We start from the raw sequence: 20,590 nt of genomic DNA, 5'->3' as shown, positions 1-20,590 counted from the left end.
TTAATGTTAAGATGAAAATATTTAACTTCTCTCTTAATTTGTTAAAACGGATAAGTAAATTTTAATATAAGTATTAAATAATAATAAAATGGAATGAATAATATGAAATAACTATTCTTTAAAAATATATCACCACAAATAAGTTGGAGTTGAGATGGAGGAAGTAACTCGGAAGAGTGGGTTGATAAGTGAAGTTTCAAGTATAATAGCATCATAAATAAGTGAGAAGCAAAGACAAATACTCTTAAAAGATTTCAAATACTAATTTTACTTTGACCATTCAACTTATACCCCAATTAGTTTCCACTTCACTGAAAAGTATAATTATTTTTTCACTTTTAATTTATGTAACATAATTTTTTTTTAAATAAAAAAGTAATTTAGAGTCTGTGTAATCCTAAAAATATTGTATTATTTGATTATAAATTTTTTATAATTATAATTTAAAAAATTATATATATATATATATATATGATTTAATTTTCATATATCTCGATTAAATTCATGTCGAAGAAGATGAGGAAAAGAATAATGGAGTTAAATGCAGTGGCCCTGTCCTTGTGCTTTGGTAGTCGCAGTTTTAAATGCACTCTAAACACACCACCCCTTCTCTCCTTCCTCCTTAAATTTACCCCAAGACATTCCCATTCTTCTACTCAAAATATTCAATCTTTTCTCCCTCTTTTAGTTTTTCCCTTTTTTTTTCGTCCGTTCAAATAAATTGAGATCGGCTATATGAATTCTCAGTTTTCACTTATTATTATTATTCCCCTATGAAACAGTAACTTTGATATTGGCCTGGTTCACTCAGACAACAAAATGTAAACTATATTTGAATGGTTGAGTTTTCGTTTTTCGTTTGATTGAGCCGTGCCAATATCTCAGTTTCTCTTTCACTTTCACTTTCTCTACCTAATATATAACTGCAGGCAATTCGTCATGCATTACCATCTAGGGTTTGTTCCTCTAATTTATTATTGAATTTAATTTAATTATATATCGTGTTCAGATGAATAAAATTTCTCAAAGATTTTTGGCTTAGGTTCAATTCCTGAAAAATAAAAAATAAGATCCATGGAATTTGAATTGTAAGTCAGGTACTGGACCAGCTGAAAATTAAAATTTGAATAATTAATTAGTATTGATTATTAGTCCATTCTTATTTATTTTTTCATCTTCTTTTTCATGTATATATGTCTGTCCTAGACTTTGCATTTGGCTAATAATTAAGCATGACAATAAATGAATATTGTGCGATATTTGGTGGATCTATATGTGAATGTCCATAGCGTTACTGAGGCTATAACCAGCTTGTTTATATGGACTATTTTATTTTAGTTCCACTTTGATTTTTCTCTAAAATAATGGATTTGTCCTTTTGCTAGGATTAATGAAGAACATACTATTTGTACTTGTGAATTTAATTTTGTAATTTGTGGGGGAATCGAAAGATAGAACATGTTGGTAACTTAAAATGTTTCTCAAAATTTATGTAGGAACAAATAAGAATGATAGGGAGTATTTGTCTTTTCTCTATTTTTTCCCTATATATACCTTATTTGTGTATTATGCTATTTTCTTTAAATAGATTCATTGTTTTATTTGGCAGTGGTTATAATCTTATGAATTATGAGGTTGTGTTTCTTTACTTATAAGAGTATCTTTCCCTGAAAAGGAAAAGGTAAAAATAAATAAAATGTTATAGTTATAGTAGAAATTAATTATATTGGTCACAATCACAATTGTTGTTATCACAGGATGACTTGGTTCATTGTCTTTATTTTCATAGAAATTAATGCTACAGTTTATAATAATTAGTGGTTTTGTATTGACTTAAACAAACTTGCAAAAAAAATGTGCATTTGCATGTACTAATGACCTTAATTGTTATGGTTCTTATGCTTTTTTGTTATTCCTATCGAGGCTAGAAGCTTTTTTGTTACACGTACGTAATATGTTTAGATTAGATGGTTAATGGTTCAAAATTTTAAAATATATGAATTTTCAATTTAAGGATGCAATTAGCAAACCTTAAGTGAGTTCTTTTTTTTTTTTTTGCCATTGGATCAATATAGCTAGTTTGTTTTGTTATTGAATATCCAAACATATTTATCACCTAACTTGTAAATTTCTCAATATAAATACAATGTTTTAATACAAGTTATTAACACTCACGAGAACCCACTTAAGATTTAAGAAAAACGTTGTGGTTTTCTTTATTACAATTCCTTTATACTACTATGCTAGCAAGTACACTAGAGTTTGGAAGATTTCATTAGAATTTGAATTAGAATAAACAATTAATTATTATGATTTGTATTAAAATTTATTTAGACATTTTTAAATTTATTTTAATATTAAGATATATGTTTAAATTTAAAAACACTACTCTAGTGAATCTTGCACATATTTCGCAGTGTTAAGAACTAATTGTATCATAATTGTACTCTTTTCAAATTATAAAAATCTCTTAAATTTGTGAAATTTATATACCCCAAAACGTCATGATACATCGTTTTTCCGGTTTCATGTACATTGTTCAATGTCTAACACATCATGTCTTAATTTTGAATACATCATTCAACGCCCCGATATATCTCGTCAAGTGACGTAACCGAGAATAGAATAGAATGTTTATTTTTATAATTTTTTCAAATGACATGACATTTTAGAAAATATAGTAAAATAAGTTATGTTTTTATATTATTTTTCTTGGTATATTACATAAATCACATACTTTAATATGAAATTATAATCTACCCCTGATAAGTTTTTCATTACATTAATCCCTTATAAGTTAAAAAAATTTGAATACAATAATTGAAGCTCGGATACATTAATACGTAATTCGAATACATTAAATATTGTCTCAGATACATTAATATGCAGCTCAGATTCATTATAAACTAGCTCAGATACATTAATATACAATTCTGATACATTAGAAAAATAAATAATTTTTAAGTTTTTTTTTTAAAAATAATAGAGAATAATGGAGAAATAAATGAAACAAAAATTGTGTATTTCTGTAATCTCTCCTTTTCTTTTTCCTATTACTTTTTGGAAACTTGCTTTACTCTTGGGCCTCAGGGGCCAATTTCGGCCCAATCTTTGGAGCCGATGAGCCCAATGGGGCGAAGATTAAGAGTCAAAACTTCTAAAGTTTTTAAATGAGCTTAAAAATTCTCAACCCAAACATAACTCCTACTGGTTGGGTTAGACTATCATTGGATCACGTCCATTTCGATTGCTCTAGACTTTATCATGAAATTAGTATAATTTTTAATAAAAATCTTATAAAAGTAAGTTTTTCAAGAAATTATATCCAATTATCTTGAAGATTGTTGGTCTTGAATTTTCAACCCCCGTTTGCTTTCTTGACAAATTTTTAAGCCCAAACTGCAGGTAATTCTTATGAATAATCGTGATAAAAAAAATTCCAGCTCTAACTATTTTCAAAGTCATTCTTATAAATCACCATTTACATCTTTGTCCCTTGTGGGTGTATACTATCATAAAAAAAAGTAAATTTTAGGTTCAACAAACATTAAAATTTTATTTTTATGCTATAACTATAGTTTGTATAATCGTGTTTCTTAGCAAACTTTATATTTGCTATGGAGCATCAGATTTGTATAAATCGTTTGCAGCCTCTCATCTGTATAAATTTCTGATAGCCTCTCGTTTGTATAACTCGCTGATAGCCTCTCAATTCAATTTTATGTGTTTGTATATTTGCATAAAATTTAAATTTGTATAAATTCTCGCTTTATACAACACAAATTATACATTGTAATTTCTATAATCTGTTTTTGTACAAAGCGAAAGAGGAGAAGATTTGTATTTATATAATTATAAGTGTATAGGACATATATGTATTTGTATTTGTATATAAAGTTTTCTCTCGAGTTATACATGCACAAACACATTTTATACATTCATATTTGTATAAAGTGAGAGAGAAGAGAGAGACCGTCAATGAAAAACAAAGAGTGGCAAATGACAACTTTTGCTATAAATTACAATTAAATTAAACTATAGATATTAATAATTTGATTTCTATATAATTTTCAATCCTGAAAAATGATATCTCTCAGCCCAAATAGGATGCCGTTGGGCTACAAGTCCATTAACTATTCAACACTTTGGTGATAATTTTTCATTTTGAGACGACAGAGTTCGTTAAATACAATTAATTATGAATCTTATTTATTTTTGCATACCTACGATATTTATTTATTTATTGCCACTTAACATAGCTTTAATCTTAGGGTCTTAGCGCAGTTGTGACCAAAAAACAAAAAGTTTCACTTGGTGGGTCGAGAATACCTGACTATGACTTAATCAATTTACCCAACAAATTGTCAATACTTTTAATTTCGAATTGCAGGTATAGGTGGACTAACTTCAGCCAAGATTGGTGTCAAATTGAGAGGATAATACTTTCAGAGGTGGCACTTTTATGACCTCCTCTTGTGTCACCAAACCCCATTATTAATTCCATTAGTTTTCAACTATCCCTTTATAGTCGCATAAAATACTCTATACTCTAGGCATTTATAGTTAACGTTGAAAAATGTATATCAGAATTTTGAAGTATAGACTTTTTTAGGGCTATAAGTGAGTGGGTTAGGTTAAGTTTGGACAAACCATAATAATGTGTTCAGATAATAATCGTCAATTGAGTTATGATTCAAGTCAACACAAATTCGCTTAGGTAAAAAAAGGTTATGTAGTAGGTTATATAATGGTCAAGATCTAACTCAATTTACATTTTACTAGTAATTGTTCTATTCGTTCTTTTAAACTATTTTAGTATCTAATAAAAGTTTATGATTTTATTATGGATATGTAAAAGATCAAATTGAAATAGGATGTTTTTACAAATATTTTAACGATATTACTCGTGAGTCAATTCGAATTACATATCAACTCAGTTTTTAATGAGTTGAAAAGGGTTGAGTTAATAAATGATCCGATCAATAACTCATTCAAACTTAAACGGATTGAACGAATTGAGTTTGATTTTGTCACCCCACCCCCGAGTATTCTCATACACGTACATCTCTTCTGTTTTTAGATGCATATAACAGTCCAATAGGTGTTTTTACATCTTTCTTTTTCATTTATTTCTTATACAAAACAAGCAGCTATTATATCTATGTGATTTACATGATGAACTAAGTAAATACTTTTAACAAAACAATATAAAGATATGCGTATTTGATGAAATTTGAACTTATAATTTCTTAACTGCTAGTTTGGTCAAACTTATCTCAAACAATTACGAGTGGCAAAAAATCAAAGTTCATTGAGTTCTTGAAATTTGTGAGCAAAACGATGCATCCAAGTACTTATAATTAAAAGAACCTATGTTGGATCTTAGCGTTCTAAAAAAAGGAAGTAGCTGCATTGAATTAATTAAAAATAATTGGACAAAAATATCGTATTATATGACGGCTAATAATTGTAATTATAATAATTAGGCTGACCATGTGGGGGGAAGACGACTAAAGTAGATAGGCAAAGGATACGATTTTGAATTTCTTAATCCATTTTCTTCTTCATCTCAATTCTCATATATTCTAGGTTCAATGTATGTTAGTAAAAAGATGTCAACGAGTTGCATTAAAATACAACATATAATTATCTTTTTTTCTTTTGATTTTTTGAAGTCTATATTAAAGCTTCGACTAAATATGAATTATGTTTTTATAGGATTCATTCAAAGATAACACACTTAATAATATTTTCTTCATATTTAAAATTTAAATTTAAAATTTTTGATTAAGAATCAAACACTCCGTGCATCACATCCATATTGGTATAATATATAATTACTTGGTAATATTGGAACTTGAAAAAAACTAAAAATAGAGAAGAAGATAGAAACAAAATATACATCATATATGGCGACACGTTGATGACACATATTCCCATTAAACATGGAAATGAAATTCAGGTCTTAACTAAGAGGTGCAGACAACACATTCAAAGCTCATTTTGACTGTCTGTCACTTTGATCTTACTTTTTATCATTTGATCTGTCATTATTCGTGGATTAATTAAAAATATTATGTCACTATTTATAATTAATTTAAAATTTTTATTATTAATTTATCTAATGAAGCTAGAATTTTCATCTAGTATATAAGACAATTATTTTTATTTTGTAAATTTATAATATATATTTATTTACTTAGCTTTTTTACTTTGATCCCAAAATAAGTAAAACTTAACATAATTAAAAAGGCATTAATTATTTTCTTTCAAGTATACTTACTCATTTCATATTTAGATAAGTGAGTTTTTATGTTATAATTTTTATTATTATTATAGATACTCCCTCTAGTTCAATGATAAAAAAACAATTCAAATTCTACATAAATAATTATTTTAACGTACAAATTATATTATTATTTTTTATTTTATCTACTTCTAAATCTCAAATAATGAATATATTTACTTTTTAAAAGAGTCTGGAAATATATATGACCATAAATTTTCTTTGATTAATGTTCTTAAATGTGTGTCAAATTTCAAATCACTTTTATTTAATTTCTTATTTTTATGATAAATTAATATAGTTAACTTCTTGTGATAACTTAATTAATTACCCTAACAAGCTAGTTAAAAAAACCTAATTGTCCACTTCCATCAGGTAGTCAAACAAACATCATATTGACTTTGAAGATGTAGAAATATATATATATCTACATCAACTTAATAATTACATCGCACTTTCCTAAAAGAGCACACTAAAGTAATATTTTAAGCCATTAACAAAAGCTTAAAATACAATACACGTCAGAAGATAAAGAAGAGCTTAATTTTATAATCCAATTTTAAACATCATTAGCATAGTTTCATTTATTTATAGAAAAAAAAAAAATCAAGAAAGGGTCGTATTTATTGTCAGTAGATTTTTATAATACAATTTGTTGTATGTTACAGTCTAGCGGCTTCGTGTTGCCACAGCAATACCATATGGTCCTTCTGAGCCAAAAGAAGATGATAATATTTTTATTATTATTATTATTATATTTTATACTCCGTTATCCAAAGTCATACTGACCATAACATGTGGATTCCACCTCATCGCTTTTTGGTTTTTATGCTCAACAAATGTTTTTATTTAATAAACAAAACTATTCCACATACGTATTACGTTGCTCAAGAATATCCCCACTTGGATGCTGAATATACTTATGATACTCACTATTGAAGCTAAAATTTTTATTAAAAGTAATCGATAAATATATATATACACACACACTTGTTCGGAAGGAGTGTCAATTAACACCTCTCGGATAATAATAGCTTTGCCATGAGCTAAGGACCATTTATAGTCCAACTATTTTAACAAGTAGTAGGGTCATAGTAATTTTTAGATACCAACAATGTATATCTTTGTAATTTAGCTATAAAGCAAAATAATATGAATATTTACTATTGACAACTATCATTGAAAACATTACTATCATTTTTAAAGATATAATCATCGTTTATTAATTCTTCGATGACATCGATATAGTTACTTTATAAAGTGAATTAATTTGAATATACAGTTTGACCACTTCTATATTACACTAGAAAAAAAATATTATCATAAAATAAATTGAAAAAGTCTATGAATACAGGGCTTAAGAAAAAAAAGTAATATAAAAGTCAAAAGTTAATAAAAAGTTTGATGAACAAGAGATATTTAAATGTAAAAATTTAAAGAATCCCATAGTGTAATTCAATAATTTTATTTTGTCCCGATAAATTTAGTATTTACAAAAAATCCCTTAAATTTGTTGAGCCGTGATACTTTAGACTCTAGTGATACATGGTAAATGATACATGGTAATTTTAAACTGTTGAGAAAAAAAGGGGGAAAAACAGTACAGTTAATGTTGTTAATAAAACAGCTAAATTTACGATAACATATCATTAATCAGCATAAAATCAGCACTTAATTGGATATTAATTTCAAATTTTGAAAAACAAAGATTATGTCATCTATTTTGAAAACAATTTTTTTGAACAATCTGTTAAATTTCGAACTACAATAATTTTATTGTTGTTACAGTGGATTTTTCAAGATGAATACTTCGATTTTGATGAGACATTCCGAAATTTGGGTGAACGAATTGCAGTATGAAAGTTACAAAATCGACGGAATCGTTGTTGGAGATTTAATTTCATATCTAATACATGTATGAGAAACATCGACTAAACAATATACACACTGATTCTATATGTATCATCAAGTACAGTTAATGACGTATTTATTAAACTTAGTGAATGATACATTATAATAATTTTCAAACATGTATCAGTACATTAACTAAACAACTAATACCTTACTTATACATGATATCAGTTTTCAGTAATTCATACTATATGCAAAACATGTGATATATATCTACTACATGTATCAGTGAATTGACTAAACACTGTACACACTGATTCTATATGTATCATCAAGCACAGTTGATGACGCATTTACGAAACTTATTGAATGATACATTACAACAATTTTCAAAATTTCATGATACATATAAAATATTATGATACACAACAAATTCATGTATCAATTCACCTCTAAAACACTATACACACTTATTCAAATGTATCGGCAAGCACACTAGATTCCTTAAAATTTTTATTAATTTCAACAACAGTTTTAAGTACCAAAATACTAACCCGAAACAATGTAGGCCTAACAACAATGTTTGCTGCTTCTTTTTTCTTTTTTTTGTTGTATTTTGACAACCTTTGATTTTGATATTTCGCCAGAGTCTTTGTTTGAATCCTTCTGAAGATTCATAGGATCATGAAAAAACTTTTTCCTATTTTCTTTCCAATGTAGGAATTTACCATAATAGAGCTAAAGAATGAAAGTGAGGATTCGAGGCTTGCTTGCACTTATCAACGAGAGAGGTAGTAAATCCAATAATTAATTTATGAAAGAATCTTGCAAAGAAGAAAAGAAAAAAATGTAATGGGTTAAAATGAATGAAGATGATTAAGGAAAAAAAAGAATTGAAATTTGATGGAGTAAGAAGAAGACGGTAGAAGTTAATGGAAGTTGTCATGCTTCCTGATATTTTTACTTTTTTAAATTTCAAATTTTTTAAATTTTGAAATTCAAAAGTTCAAAATTTGGTCTTTTAATTAAAATTAATTAAATTTAAAAATTCAAAATCATAAAGCTGATTAAAAGGTTGAGTGTTTAAATGGATAAAATTTAAAATTCAAAAACTGATTTAAGAGGTTGAGTGTTTTAATGGAGAAAAAATAGGCATTAAAATGGGTAAATGTGTATTATAAGAGAGAGAATGTAATATATCTAAAAACTTACACTAAAAAAAAAAAGGGAATTATGTAATATTTAAAAAAAGTAGGGAAAATTGAAGAATATAAAAATTATAGTTGTGTATTTAAGTTATTTTTCCTATTTAAATTTTGAATTTCTTTATTTAATTCTCAGCTGAAAAAAAGCTCTTTTATTTAATATCTATATCCAAATTTAAAATTAGAAGTAATAAAATTTTAAAATCATCCACCACAATCGGCGTTGATCTGATCCCACAAAGAGGATAAGCTCATGAAGAAATGTGGAGCCACTGTTTGTAAGAATGGGATGTATACTTTTTTCTTCTTTTCCCATATGCCATCTTCGTAAGCACTAATAAATCCCCGCACCCAATTTTGTAACTAGAAAAACGGAATCTTCTCATTCTCTCTCCTCCATCTTTTCCCCTAAAAAAAATTTGTCCCCTTTCTCGTATTTACCCATCAAATCAACTCTAAATCCATTCCTTCTGTTCATCATGAAAAATTTTCTCTAAATTATGGAAACTACTTTCTTATGCTACTCTACTGTTACTTGCAACTTTTCCCCCCTGTAAATCCATTACAAAGAGGAGGAGATTTTGTGAATTCTGTAATTTTGTATTTGTGAATGGCGATGGACGACAACGAGAGTTGCGGGAGCAGAGCGATGGAGCCCTTGTCGCCCAAGCAAAATCGGCTACAGAGGCAGAAGAATGAAGTGTTTAACCAAGTGCTTAGTAGACTACAGGATTTGAATCTCCAAGAGGTTAAACTCCCTGGCTTTGAAGACCAGCTTTGGCTTCACTTTAATCGCCTCCCTGTTCGGTTAACTTCATAAACCCTATCTTTCCTCATTTTTTTTAAAATTTTTTTTTGCCATTTGTTCTATTTTGTACTGGATAATTGAGTAATTAATCCATTTTCTGTCTCGGAAGTTTAAGTTTTGAAGTTTTTTGTTTCTGAATTTGGGTGCGTGCAGTTATGCATCGGATGTAAATGTGGAAAGAGCAGAAGATGTGCTCATGCACAAGAGGTTGCTGGACATAGCGGAGGATCCTGAGAATAGACCTGCCTTTGATGTCCGCCTTGTGCAGGTTATACTCTTATCTGCTTTTCGTGCATTTTGATGTGTGTTTGCCTTGTAAATGCTTTTTTCTCTTGATAACTCTGAATATGGCATTTGAAAAACTTCTCCCTATGTATGTATGACAAGGTGGAATGTCTAATTTGCTCTTTTCTCTTGACAACTCTGGAAACCCATACCAAGTTGATATGATATTTGTAAAAACTTTTCCGTATGTATGACAAGGAAGAGTCTTTAATTTGATCGTAGCTGAACAAGTTGGGGATTTGATTCAATACGTAAAATGTTCCCGAGAAGCACAGCATCTATTATTTATTGCTTTTACAGTAGTCGAGAGCAGTTGCAAAAACTAGTAAATTTGCCAATAATCTTGTCAAAGCCATATTTTTATTTCTTTCATCCATCCCATACTTCTCTTTCATGCTACCTTAGGTTGGGCATGGAGAACTTTCTTTAGTGCTGCTGTTCATTTTTACATCTGTTACACTCTCCAATGACCAAATTAAAACCATTTAAAACATTCTCTTATCCTGATAGGCTTCAGTTTTCACATTTAAGGGGATTGAAGTTTGTGTTTCAAGTAGAAAGAGAAGATGCTGGAAGCCAAAAGATAAATGTTAATATAAAATTATGGATGTGAGATCATAGAAGATTTTAGATGGTCATATTCTGCAGAAAATGCAAGCAGCACTCATTGACGATAAAAAGAAAGAAGATTTGAAATGTTCATGTTGAAAACATAATTAAGTTAACAACGCTGTTTCTTCTCTATCAAGTTAAACATTTAAATCAAGGAAAATTTTCTGAGTTTGAGTCTTATTGTCACCAACAATCAAAAAGATTCTTTACATGCTTACCTCATGAAAAAGTCAAGATGAATGCAAGTGGGCATGTTGAGAACATAATTTAGTAAATGAAAGTGTCATTTTTAAAATAATTAAGCTTTTGGATAAAGTGGCCACACATTTCAACAGTTTACATTCAACAGAGAGTGCAAGTAGGACTCATAGAGGATAAAAGGAGAAAAACTACTTGAGATTAAAGACGAGTTAGACTTATAATCACATGGAGGGAAATTGTACCTATAGACTTACAATTTTTCTGAATCATGTGGATGAAGCTAATGATGGAACACAATGAAAGCAAAAGTATCCATATTAGTGGTACTAATATGTTAGCAGTAAAATTTAGTTTTTTTAATCTTCCTCTTGCATTAGTGTTCGTGTTTGCTAGGAGTATTATTATTCTGGTCAGAGACTTATCTTGGTGCCAATGTAGAGAGTTGTTAATCTCACAACCAGTTGTGTTTGTAACAGTAATATAAAAATATGGATGCTCATTACAGAATAGGTACACTGGATTGACTTGTTTGAAGAAAGTTTAATGGATATCATATTTGTTAATAAGATAGGAGATGTTCTGTAATTGGTTCACCTTGGGCACATCTCCGTTGATGGCAATAGGGTGTTATGCAAAGAGCAAGGTGTGTGTTGAAGGTAATGAGGGGAATAAGATAAAATTGGTCGTTCTTAGTATAGAGGCTACAAGCCTTTGTGATTTGTGGGTGATGGATTAGCAATATGGGAAGTCGAATGGGTTCTTAAGTCTTGTAATTAGACCGTACATCTAAAGGCATGAATACTTTGAGAAGAGAATATGGGATTGACATTTACTCATGCCCTTTAGATCATATGAGATCTTTAAGAGGGTATGAATTATATGTAAACCTACTGTAAAAGTGATTTTGATATCTCCTCAATATCCTAAGACAACTTGAGGTTAGACTTGTATTGAAGAAATTTAGATCTCTAGGCCATTCCTCTAAGAGAAAAGAATTTTTTTATTAAATCTTAGCAAATCAATGGAATAGCTATTTATATAAAAGAATTCACAAAATGGCTACAAATGACTAACCAGTCAAATATTTGAGCATGTAATAATCCGTGACCAGCTTTGACTGTGGTTGAAACAGTTGCACCATAACAGGATCCAATTGGATATATCTTGAAAGTCCTGGGAAATCTTGGAAAATAATGTAGAAAGGATAGTCTCTTAGTACATATTCCTGTACTAATATTGGAATATATATTGTAAACCAACAGAAAAGAGAATGCAAGTCATGGCCTGGCCTAAGACAAGTACTTTATAATTTCAAGAGATTCTTGTTACATGCATGTTCTCATTTTTAAGTTCATAATGCAGGTTCAGCCTATGTACACTGGAACGTCAACCAATACTGTTGATGTAGATCCTTCAGTTAATGAAGAAATCCCAAGGTATGCTCTTTAGTTTAAGAATTTAAGTTTTTCTTTTTTTCAGTATAACTTCTTTCTGTATATTACTTCTGCACATTTGTTTTTTCTCTATTGTGCTTCGTTAAATCATTTAATTTATGGGCTTCCATATTGTCCCTCTCCAGCATTCATCCTCCTCCAACTTTTGGTTCATCACCAAATCTTCAAGGCCTTGAAATTCATGATGATAAAGCTCATGTGAATCATGGAGATAGTGATATCAATTCAACTTCGCGGACAACCAGGTTGAATTGCCTTATTTCTTGAGTTGAAGATGATAAGATCCATGATACTAGTTTGGCTTCATAGCTTTGATAGAAAGTGTATTTATTGTTCACAAAGGATTTCTAGTTGACTTTTCTTTCTTATGAGCCAAATGATTTTGTGCAGGCCAATGCACGAGATTACTTTTTCAACTATTGACAAGCCAAAAACGCTCACTCAGGTGCCTTATTCTTTTAGGAATCCTCCTCCCTTTTTGTTCATAAATACATCTTTTATCTTCTCATAATCAAACAAAGACTATAGTTTCATGAATTTATCTTATGCAGAGCTAGTGTGAATTTAACCAGAAATAAGGCTAAGCCCCTCGAATTCCTGTTGTGTTGTGGATATTATGAGTCCAATATTTGACAGGAAAAAAGGTTAAATCCCTTGAATTCCTTTTTGTGGATGGATAGTACCGTACCTGTCATAGGACTCACCACATATAATAACTGAAGATAGACTCATTCTAGATTAATAAGCATGGATAGAATGACCTTTAGCTGAGTCGTTCAGCTGATATGATATGGTGTTTGATTTCTATTTCTCAAGTGCATAGTATAAGCATCTTAGTCAAGATAAAATTTGATAGAGAAGACTACTTGATTCACCCCCCCCCCCCAAACATGAAAAGGGTGATAGAAGACTACACTTAAGGGGAAACAGAGGATAATAAGGAAAAGTTGTTTTTATGGACCCACAGATTGATTCTTTGATTAACTTCTGCACCTAAGAGATGAGGGTGGGGTTAGTCAGTTAATACTAGGGATGGCAATAGGGCGTGGTGGGGTGGGTTTAAGGCTATGCACGGGGGGAGAGATGCGAGGCGGGTTGAAGTGGGTTTTTTAAAGCTAATGCGGGGCGGGGTGGGATGCGGGTATATGTGATTTTATATGGGTTCAAACCTAAAGCTACTAAAATATTCAAAATAATAAATGAAAATGTTTTAATAAAAATAATACGATTTCTTACATGTTTCCAGTTGATCTCTACAAAATAAAATTTTAAGTCATTATCTATTAAATTAATACAACTTTATGAAAAAATAATTTATTTTTATGAATTTTATTTTAGTATCAAAGTTAACCAGAAAAAGAAAATATTAAAAAAATTATGCGGGGCTGGGTGGAGCGGGTTGAAAATGGAAAGAAGTTGTAATACGGGATGGGCGGATTAAAAATTTTGCGGGTTAAGCTCAGCCCGCCTGCACTACCCCATTGCCATCCCTAGTTAATACCTAGCTTTGAAGAATATTTGTCTTCATGACTATCTGCTTTTCTGATACAATTATGTTCCAAAGTTAATATATGAAATTCTTATGTAAATGCTCAATAGTTGTACCTACAAATCTAACAGTCTCCGTAAAATATAGAGACAGTATACCTGGACCGAAATCTGTATCTTTTATTTGCTTTCTGTCTAGTGCAATTTAAGCTTATATCTCTGATTAGATTATTCATTCCTGTTCAGTCCTGGAAGTTATGTAACTTCATTAATCTGCAGATTCTGCCATATTTTCAGAGTTCTATCAAACATATTTATCTTACCATGTTAACTGTGTTCTCATCTTCTTTACTTGCACTGATGTCCATCCTGGATTTCCAGTTGACCAATATAATATCTGAGATTGGTCTGAACATTGAAGAGGCCCATGTTTTTTCAACTACTGATGGTTTCTCCTTGGATGTCTTTGTGGTTGATGGATGGCCGTATGAGGTACAGAATTAATGTTCCTCTTGAGATATAATGAAAGGCTGACTAGCAGTTTAGCAGTCATTTCTTAGCTTTAGTTTGTCATTTCTTGTTAACAAGGTTAAGTTTTTGAAATTATGTTCCTTGATCATTTAGTAGATTATGTGTTAGTTTTAGCCCTGTTTTTTCGTCCTCATGTCCCAGTATATATGGCTCCCATCAATTTTGGACAGCCCTGAAATATTTGACACCGTTTCATTCCTATACATCTTTCAATAATTCAAACTCATCAAACTTCTAAACTCTGAACTGTGATGTGATTTCTTTTTCCATCAAATGTTTAAACCAACTTTGTTGGCATACCTTAGTATATATTCTTCTACTGTTAGTAATATAGTAATATATATCAAACTAAAATCTATGATATGTCCAGTGTGAAATATTGTTATATACTATGAGATGGTGAGGATGAACAACTATAGTACTGATAAGTGATAACTTTCTCATTCTAGTCATATTTTTCAACTAGATATATTTTCTCTTAATAGGTTGTTCAAACCTTGAGATGTTATTTGGTGAATTGAGGATCTAGTATATTTTTAAAATGGAAGTTTGGAAATTCAACCCCTCGTTCTTCTTCTTTTCCCTTTTGTAGTAATTTACTTTTATACTTATTCATCTGTGTTTGAAATTCTAGGAGACGGAGTTGCTTAAGAGTGAGGTGCAAAAGGAAGTTATGAGGAGCAAGGTAGATATTAATTCTGGCACTCAATATTATCTACTTAATATGATTTATGTGGCTATCTTCAAATGCTGATCTTGCTGTATTGTCTTCATAATGGTGCTATGCATTTTATAGTTAATGTATGTTGTCCACTTAGTTATTAAGATCAGATTTTTTTTAAAAAAAATACTCAAAATATATATTCTATGAATTTCTGGCTCACTTTTGCTAGTCTGATGCTTTCCATGAGTAAGATAGCATACTTAACAATCGTATTAATATTCCAGACAAATTTATTGAAGAGAGTTGTTATTTCTACTACAGTAATGCTGTTAATGCTCTGTTGCTAACTCTCCCCGAATTAGTTTCAGTTATTGCAGACACAGCTATAGCTCAAGTAAGTTTTGACATCAACTGAATTTATGGTTCATATATGTATTGCATAGCAGGTTTAGAAGTCATGCAGATATTCTCTAACATCCTGCTTCACAGCGCATAACGGAGGTCCTAAGGTTACATCTGAAAAAAGAAATGTGAATCCTCACAGTAAATTTTAAAGCTCAACTTAATAATTACTTGACAACTTGGGCTCAAATGCCTGACAAAATCGTAGGTTGGTAGGATACTTATGTTAAATGGGCTTGTAAGAAAACAAAACGAGAAAATGATCAAAAGCCCCCCAACCTATACACGAAATCCAACTACACACTCCAACTACACGGGTGTCCCATTACCCACCTAAACTATATTTTTATCTATTTTTTACCCACCTAAGTGCTGACCTGTCATGGGAGGTGTTGTCACCGCCTCTAGGCGCGTTTGAAGCAAAATTTGACGAAAAATTTCCCCCTTCTCCTACAGTCGTCTGCCCCACTTTTAAATACCCATTACTTCTTCTTCCCCCACCATTAATCCTTGGTTATAAAATGATAGAAGGAATCAAAACAATAACTATGCCTCAATCCAGTCAAGTTGGGGTCAGTTGTATGGATCACTAACCTTATATTTAAGCTCATCTCAAATCTATGTTGTCAAATAGAAATAAAAAGTACTAACAGTTCACTGTTTTTCCTACTAGCATATAAGCCTTTGACACGACCCTGAGGACTCCTAAAGCATAGGAGGATAAACTTTCGTAACTGACTAAAACATAATTCCAACTGAACTTACTAATTGTAGGTTCAAATTTGAACAAGTTTTCTTTTATAGTTTTCTAGATTTTGATTATCATATTGAACAGATGGTCTCAGTGCTTTGTCTTCTGGTAATGTTTTTCAGGAGCAGCCACAAGTCCTGCCTCCAATCAGTGAACCAGGTCAAACATCTGAATCAGGCTCCGATAGTGTAAAAATACCTACTGATGGATCTGATGACTGGGAAATTGATATCCGCCTGCTGAAATTTGAAAATAAAGTAGCATCTGGGTCATTTGGAGATCTGTATGAGCCAACAATCCATATCTTGATTTCCAGATGAGTTTGTTGAGTCGGTGGACTTATACTGTGTCTTTTTCAGGTATAAAGGTACATACTGTAGCCAGGAAGTGGCTATAAAAGTTCTCAAGCCTGAAAATTTGAATATGGATATGGTAAAAGAGTTCTCTCAAGAGGTCTTTATCATGAGGTGTGTCTGTTGTACTATCATGGTTGAGAATCCCTTTCAGCATAACTTCACTATTGTTCAAGTATATTAGAGAATCTTTCCATAGTTAAAAGTCTATTTGAGGGATTGTTTTTTTACTCCTAGATAGAGTCGTACTCTATTGAAAAAATTTGTTCTGTGCCACTAGAGATCTTACAATATTTTACTCTTGCCGTGTAAATTGAATGTCCTGTTTCCTTTATACTTTGTTGAGTCACTAGGTATTTCTTCTTTATGCGGATCTCAGCTATTTTGTTTTCTTTTTAGTGGCATTAGGCTATTTGGATGAAAAGGATGGATCATACATAATGCTAGGGACTAGGTTCTGCCAGTCACACTTAAAGTCTTGGAATAATTACAAATTTAAACATTAGTGGATATGTGAATTTGAATTTTATAACTAAATTTGTGTTTATCAGTCCAACGTCCTATTTCTTGTTTCTAAATTTCTTTCACCAAGTTTTGAGATCTTGTCTCGCTATGTTTTAGGAAAATTCGGCACAAAAATGTTGTTCAATTTATAGGGGCATGCACACGACCTCCCAACCTGTGCATCGTGACAGGTATATTTCAAGATTTTATATATTTAAAGTGAACTTCTAAGTCGGTTAATAAATTGGAGAAACTGTTTGTTCTCTGTTGAATACTGTTATATAATGTTCGCCGGCAGATACGTAGTGTTTAATATGCAGAGGTGTGCTTTTATTCATTTTCCAAATTTTGAATTTTCTCCTCACACTACTGCACTTGAATGGCAGCTTATGTTTGTAACTTTTTGGTGTACCTCTATCCTTCTTCATCACGTTAATGACAAGGTGCATCTGATAATTTTATTGATCAGAGTTCATGACCAGAGGAAGCATCTATACTTTTTTGCACAAGCAAAGAGGTGCTTTTAAGCTTCCTACTCTCCTGAAGGTTGCAATTGATGTTTCTAAGGGAATGAGTTATCTGCACCAAAATAACATAATTCATCGTGATCTGAAGACTGCCAATCTTCTGATGGATGAACATGGAGTAAGTCAGAGCTGTACTGCAACTGTTTCAAAAAGCTTGTCTAGATTATTATATTTTTGGAGTCTAGTGTATCATTTCATCTGTTAATAAGCTATCCTAAAACTGGTACATACATTCTCACGCAAAAATTTGGGTGCAATTAAACATGAAGGCAATTCAAGGTTAATATGCAAACAGTGAGATCTGTATGACTTAGAAGTCCAAGGTTTTTCATTGATCAGAACCCTGTTAATAGGCTATTTGAAATGTCTAAACATGGACAATATCCTCTAAAAACTATTTTAAGAGAAAGAACCATAAGCCGTGATTGGACTGCAATATTAAAACCTTTAGAAGAAATGCCACAAATAAAGTTGATGGAAAAGTTCCTTTGCACGGTCCACTTACTCATTGAATTCTATAGAAAGAAAATCTATGAGTAATAGTAGCACAGTATTAAAGCTTGATCAGTGGGAATTTAGTTTGGTTCATATTTTGAAAAACGTGAAGTCCAAAATAGTACATGGTTTCTTGTTAATTTCTATATCACCTGTTTTTGCATTTCCAAGGAAATTTATTCATGAACTTTGCTTAATCACACAGCAACACCTAAATTGCTGCTGGGCAGAGTTACTTCCCACGTTATTTGATTTGTTTACAGAATGTTCACTCTGACTTTTAAGATCCATCCTCTCCTTAACAGGTTGTTAAGGTTGGTGACTTTGGGGTTGCTAGAGTGCAGACTCAAACTGGGGTGATGACAGCTGAAACTGGAACGTATAGATGGATGGCTCCTGAGGTGCAGAAGATCTGAACTTAATTTTATGCTACAATATCCTCAATCCAATTGAAATTCATGATTTTAAGTTCTTTGATCTTCTTGCTGACAGATATGCATGATTACTCACTAATTTTCCGTTTATCCTCGTGCTTAGATTTTGTTTCCACAATAAAATAACTGCAATAGTTCCCCTCGAGCTGATTTGGGCCTAGTGCTTTGGGATACACCTCAAGCATCTTGTGTGGTTTAAGCACGAGGTGCTTTTAATATGTGTGATTCTCTCTGACTTTTGCAATTTTATCCTTGTACTTGGATTTTGTTTTCACACTCTTAGTGTGGTTGTCACCTTTTCACTTTCATACAGCTGTGAATTGTGTTTCTGTGTTCACCTTGATGCATCTTGGATACTTCATGCACAAGGAGATTTCAATAACCTTCTACCAGAATTACTTGTTAATATGCATTGCATGATTCCTTTACAGTATACCATGGAGATACATTTGATTCTGCAATATTAAGTATAAAAATATGAACCTCTTGGTAAATGGTTTTGACTTATTTTCCTCTTAATACTACAACATTCTCTTACATTATCCCCGTCATTTGTATCCCAGTTTTGTGCTTAAACATCGTGCTGCATGCAAGTGTCGTACTTAAAATGGTTTTTATTTGTTGAAGGTGATTGAACACAAACCGTATGACCACAAGGCTGATGTTTTCAGCTTTGGTATAGTGCTGTGGGAACTTCTGACTGGAGAAGTAAGTCTCTGCGTGGCATGTATTTGTGTTCACGTGTTAGTTGCTTGACACCTCAACTAATGTTCATGTTCTGTGATGGAGCAGATTCCATATGCATACTTAACACCATTACAAGCAGCAATAGGTGTGGTGCAACAGGTAGTATAAAGTCCACTGTCATCATTAGTACTGTTGATATCTTCCCCAGTTAAACCAACACCTCACACATTTGGTTTAACATGGTTATCAGGGTCTACGGCCAACAATTCCTAAGAGCACTCATCCAAAGCTTGCTGAACTTCTTGAAAAATGCTGGCAGCAAGACCCAACACAGAGACCAGATTTCTCGGAGATTTTGGATATTCTGAAGCAACTAACAAAGGAGGTGGGCATTTTTATTTTATAAGCTTGGTTTTATTTAAGTTTGTTCATTCTTTGAACCTAGGTTTGTATGTTTGTAAAAACAGGTTGGAGATGATGGAGAGGACAGACACAAGGACAAATCAATCGGTGGCTTTTTCTCGTCTCTTAGAAAGGGCAATCACTGAGAATTTACTAAAAGAGAGGAGGTTGATCGGCCTTCAGCTTTTGTCTCGGTGTACAGATTCTCTGATATCCAAACTTGATCTGATTAGTTTTTGAAAATCATGGTTTTTATCTAATGTCGCTTGGCATTCATTTACTATTCCTAATTTAGTCAGGGGTGCAAGCTGGTGAGTAAAGCTTTGGCAACTCTCTACAGAATAACTGTGAATTTGCGCAAGTTCTAATTCCTAACCCTTTTTTGTACCTTTCTTATTGAGAATTTTCATCCTCTTTATCTGGTTCTAGCCACCAGATCATTGCTTCGTAAACCAAGATGTCTATAAAATATAACGATCATCACAATGAATGAGCAAACCTCTTTCTGCCCCTTGACTAGCTTTCAATGTGTAGAGATAGACAGATTGATACCTTCTGCAATTGAATTGAAGTGAAATTTGAGGTTCCTAGATCCTAGGCGTATAGTTTAAAAAGAAATAACGATGAAAACATAACTTTTTTGGTACTAA

At 31.4% G+C, this 20,590-nt stretch overlaps 1 protein-coding gene and 1 non-coding gene across 2 annotated transcripts; both read left to right on the top strand.

The window, feature by feature from the left end:
• The first annotated feature begins 774 nt into the window (after positions 1 to 774).
• MIR171a (microRNA MIR171a) lies at positions 775 to 896 on the top strand. The gene has a single exon (NR_107992.1). It is a non-coding gene; the product is annotated as a microRNA MIR171a (primary transcript).
• Positions 897 to 9,952: 9,056 nt separating this feature from the next.
• On the top strand, positions 9,953 to 20,086 carry LOC101055536 (Hop-interacting protein THI135). Its single transcript, NM_001279078.1, has 16 exons — positions 9,953 to 10,149; positions 10,304 to 10,418; positions 12,611 to 12,684; positions 12,828 to 12,947; positions 13,093 to 13,147; positions 14,572 to 14,682; positions 15,356 to 15,406; positions 16,661 to 16,821; positions 16,898 to 17,005; positions 17,513 to 17,586; positions 17,865 to 18,040; positions 18,723 to 18,818; positions 19,479 to 19,559; positions 19,644 to 19,697; positions 19,789 to 19,923; positions 20,006 to 20,086. Exons 1-16 carry the CDS (start codon positions 9,953 to 9,955, stop codon positions 20,084 to 20,086), a joined length of 1,689 nt encoding a protein of 562 aa, NP_001266007.1.
• Positions 20,087 to 20,590: the final 504 nt, after the last annotated feature.

Source organism: Solanum lycopersicum, chromosome 2, assembly GCF_036512215.1.
Source record: "Solanum lycopersicum chromosome 2, SLM_r2.1".
In the NCBI taxonomy this organism is placed as follows: domain Eukaryota; kingdom Viridiplantae; phylum Streptophyta; class Magnoliopsida; order Solanales; family Solanaceae; genus Solanum; species Solanum lycopersicum.
This window is presented reverse-complemented; position numbering and strand designations above follow the sequence as displayed.

What these genes read in the sequence shown, in the direction of transcription:
- LOC101055536 (NM_001279078.1), top strand. Translation starts at nt 9,953, where the DNA reads ATGGCGATGGACGACAACGAGAGTTGCGGGAGCAGAGCGATGGAGCCC. An exon ending in TTGATGTCCGCCTTGTGCAG is followed by an intron (nt 10,419 to 12,610) that starts GTTATACTCTTA and finishes TTCATAATGCAG; the next exon opens with GTTCAGCCTATGTACACTGG. An exon ending in TCTGGGTCATTTGGAGATCT is followed by an intron (nt 16,822 to 16,897) that starts GTATGAGCCAAC and finishes TGTCTTTTTCAG; the next exon opens with GTATAAAGGTACATACTGTA.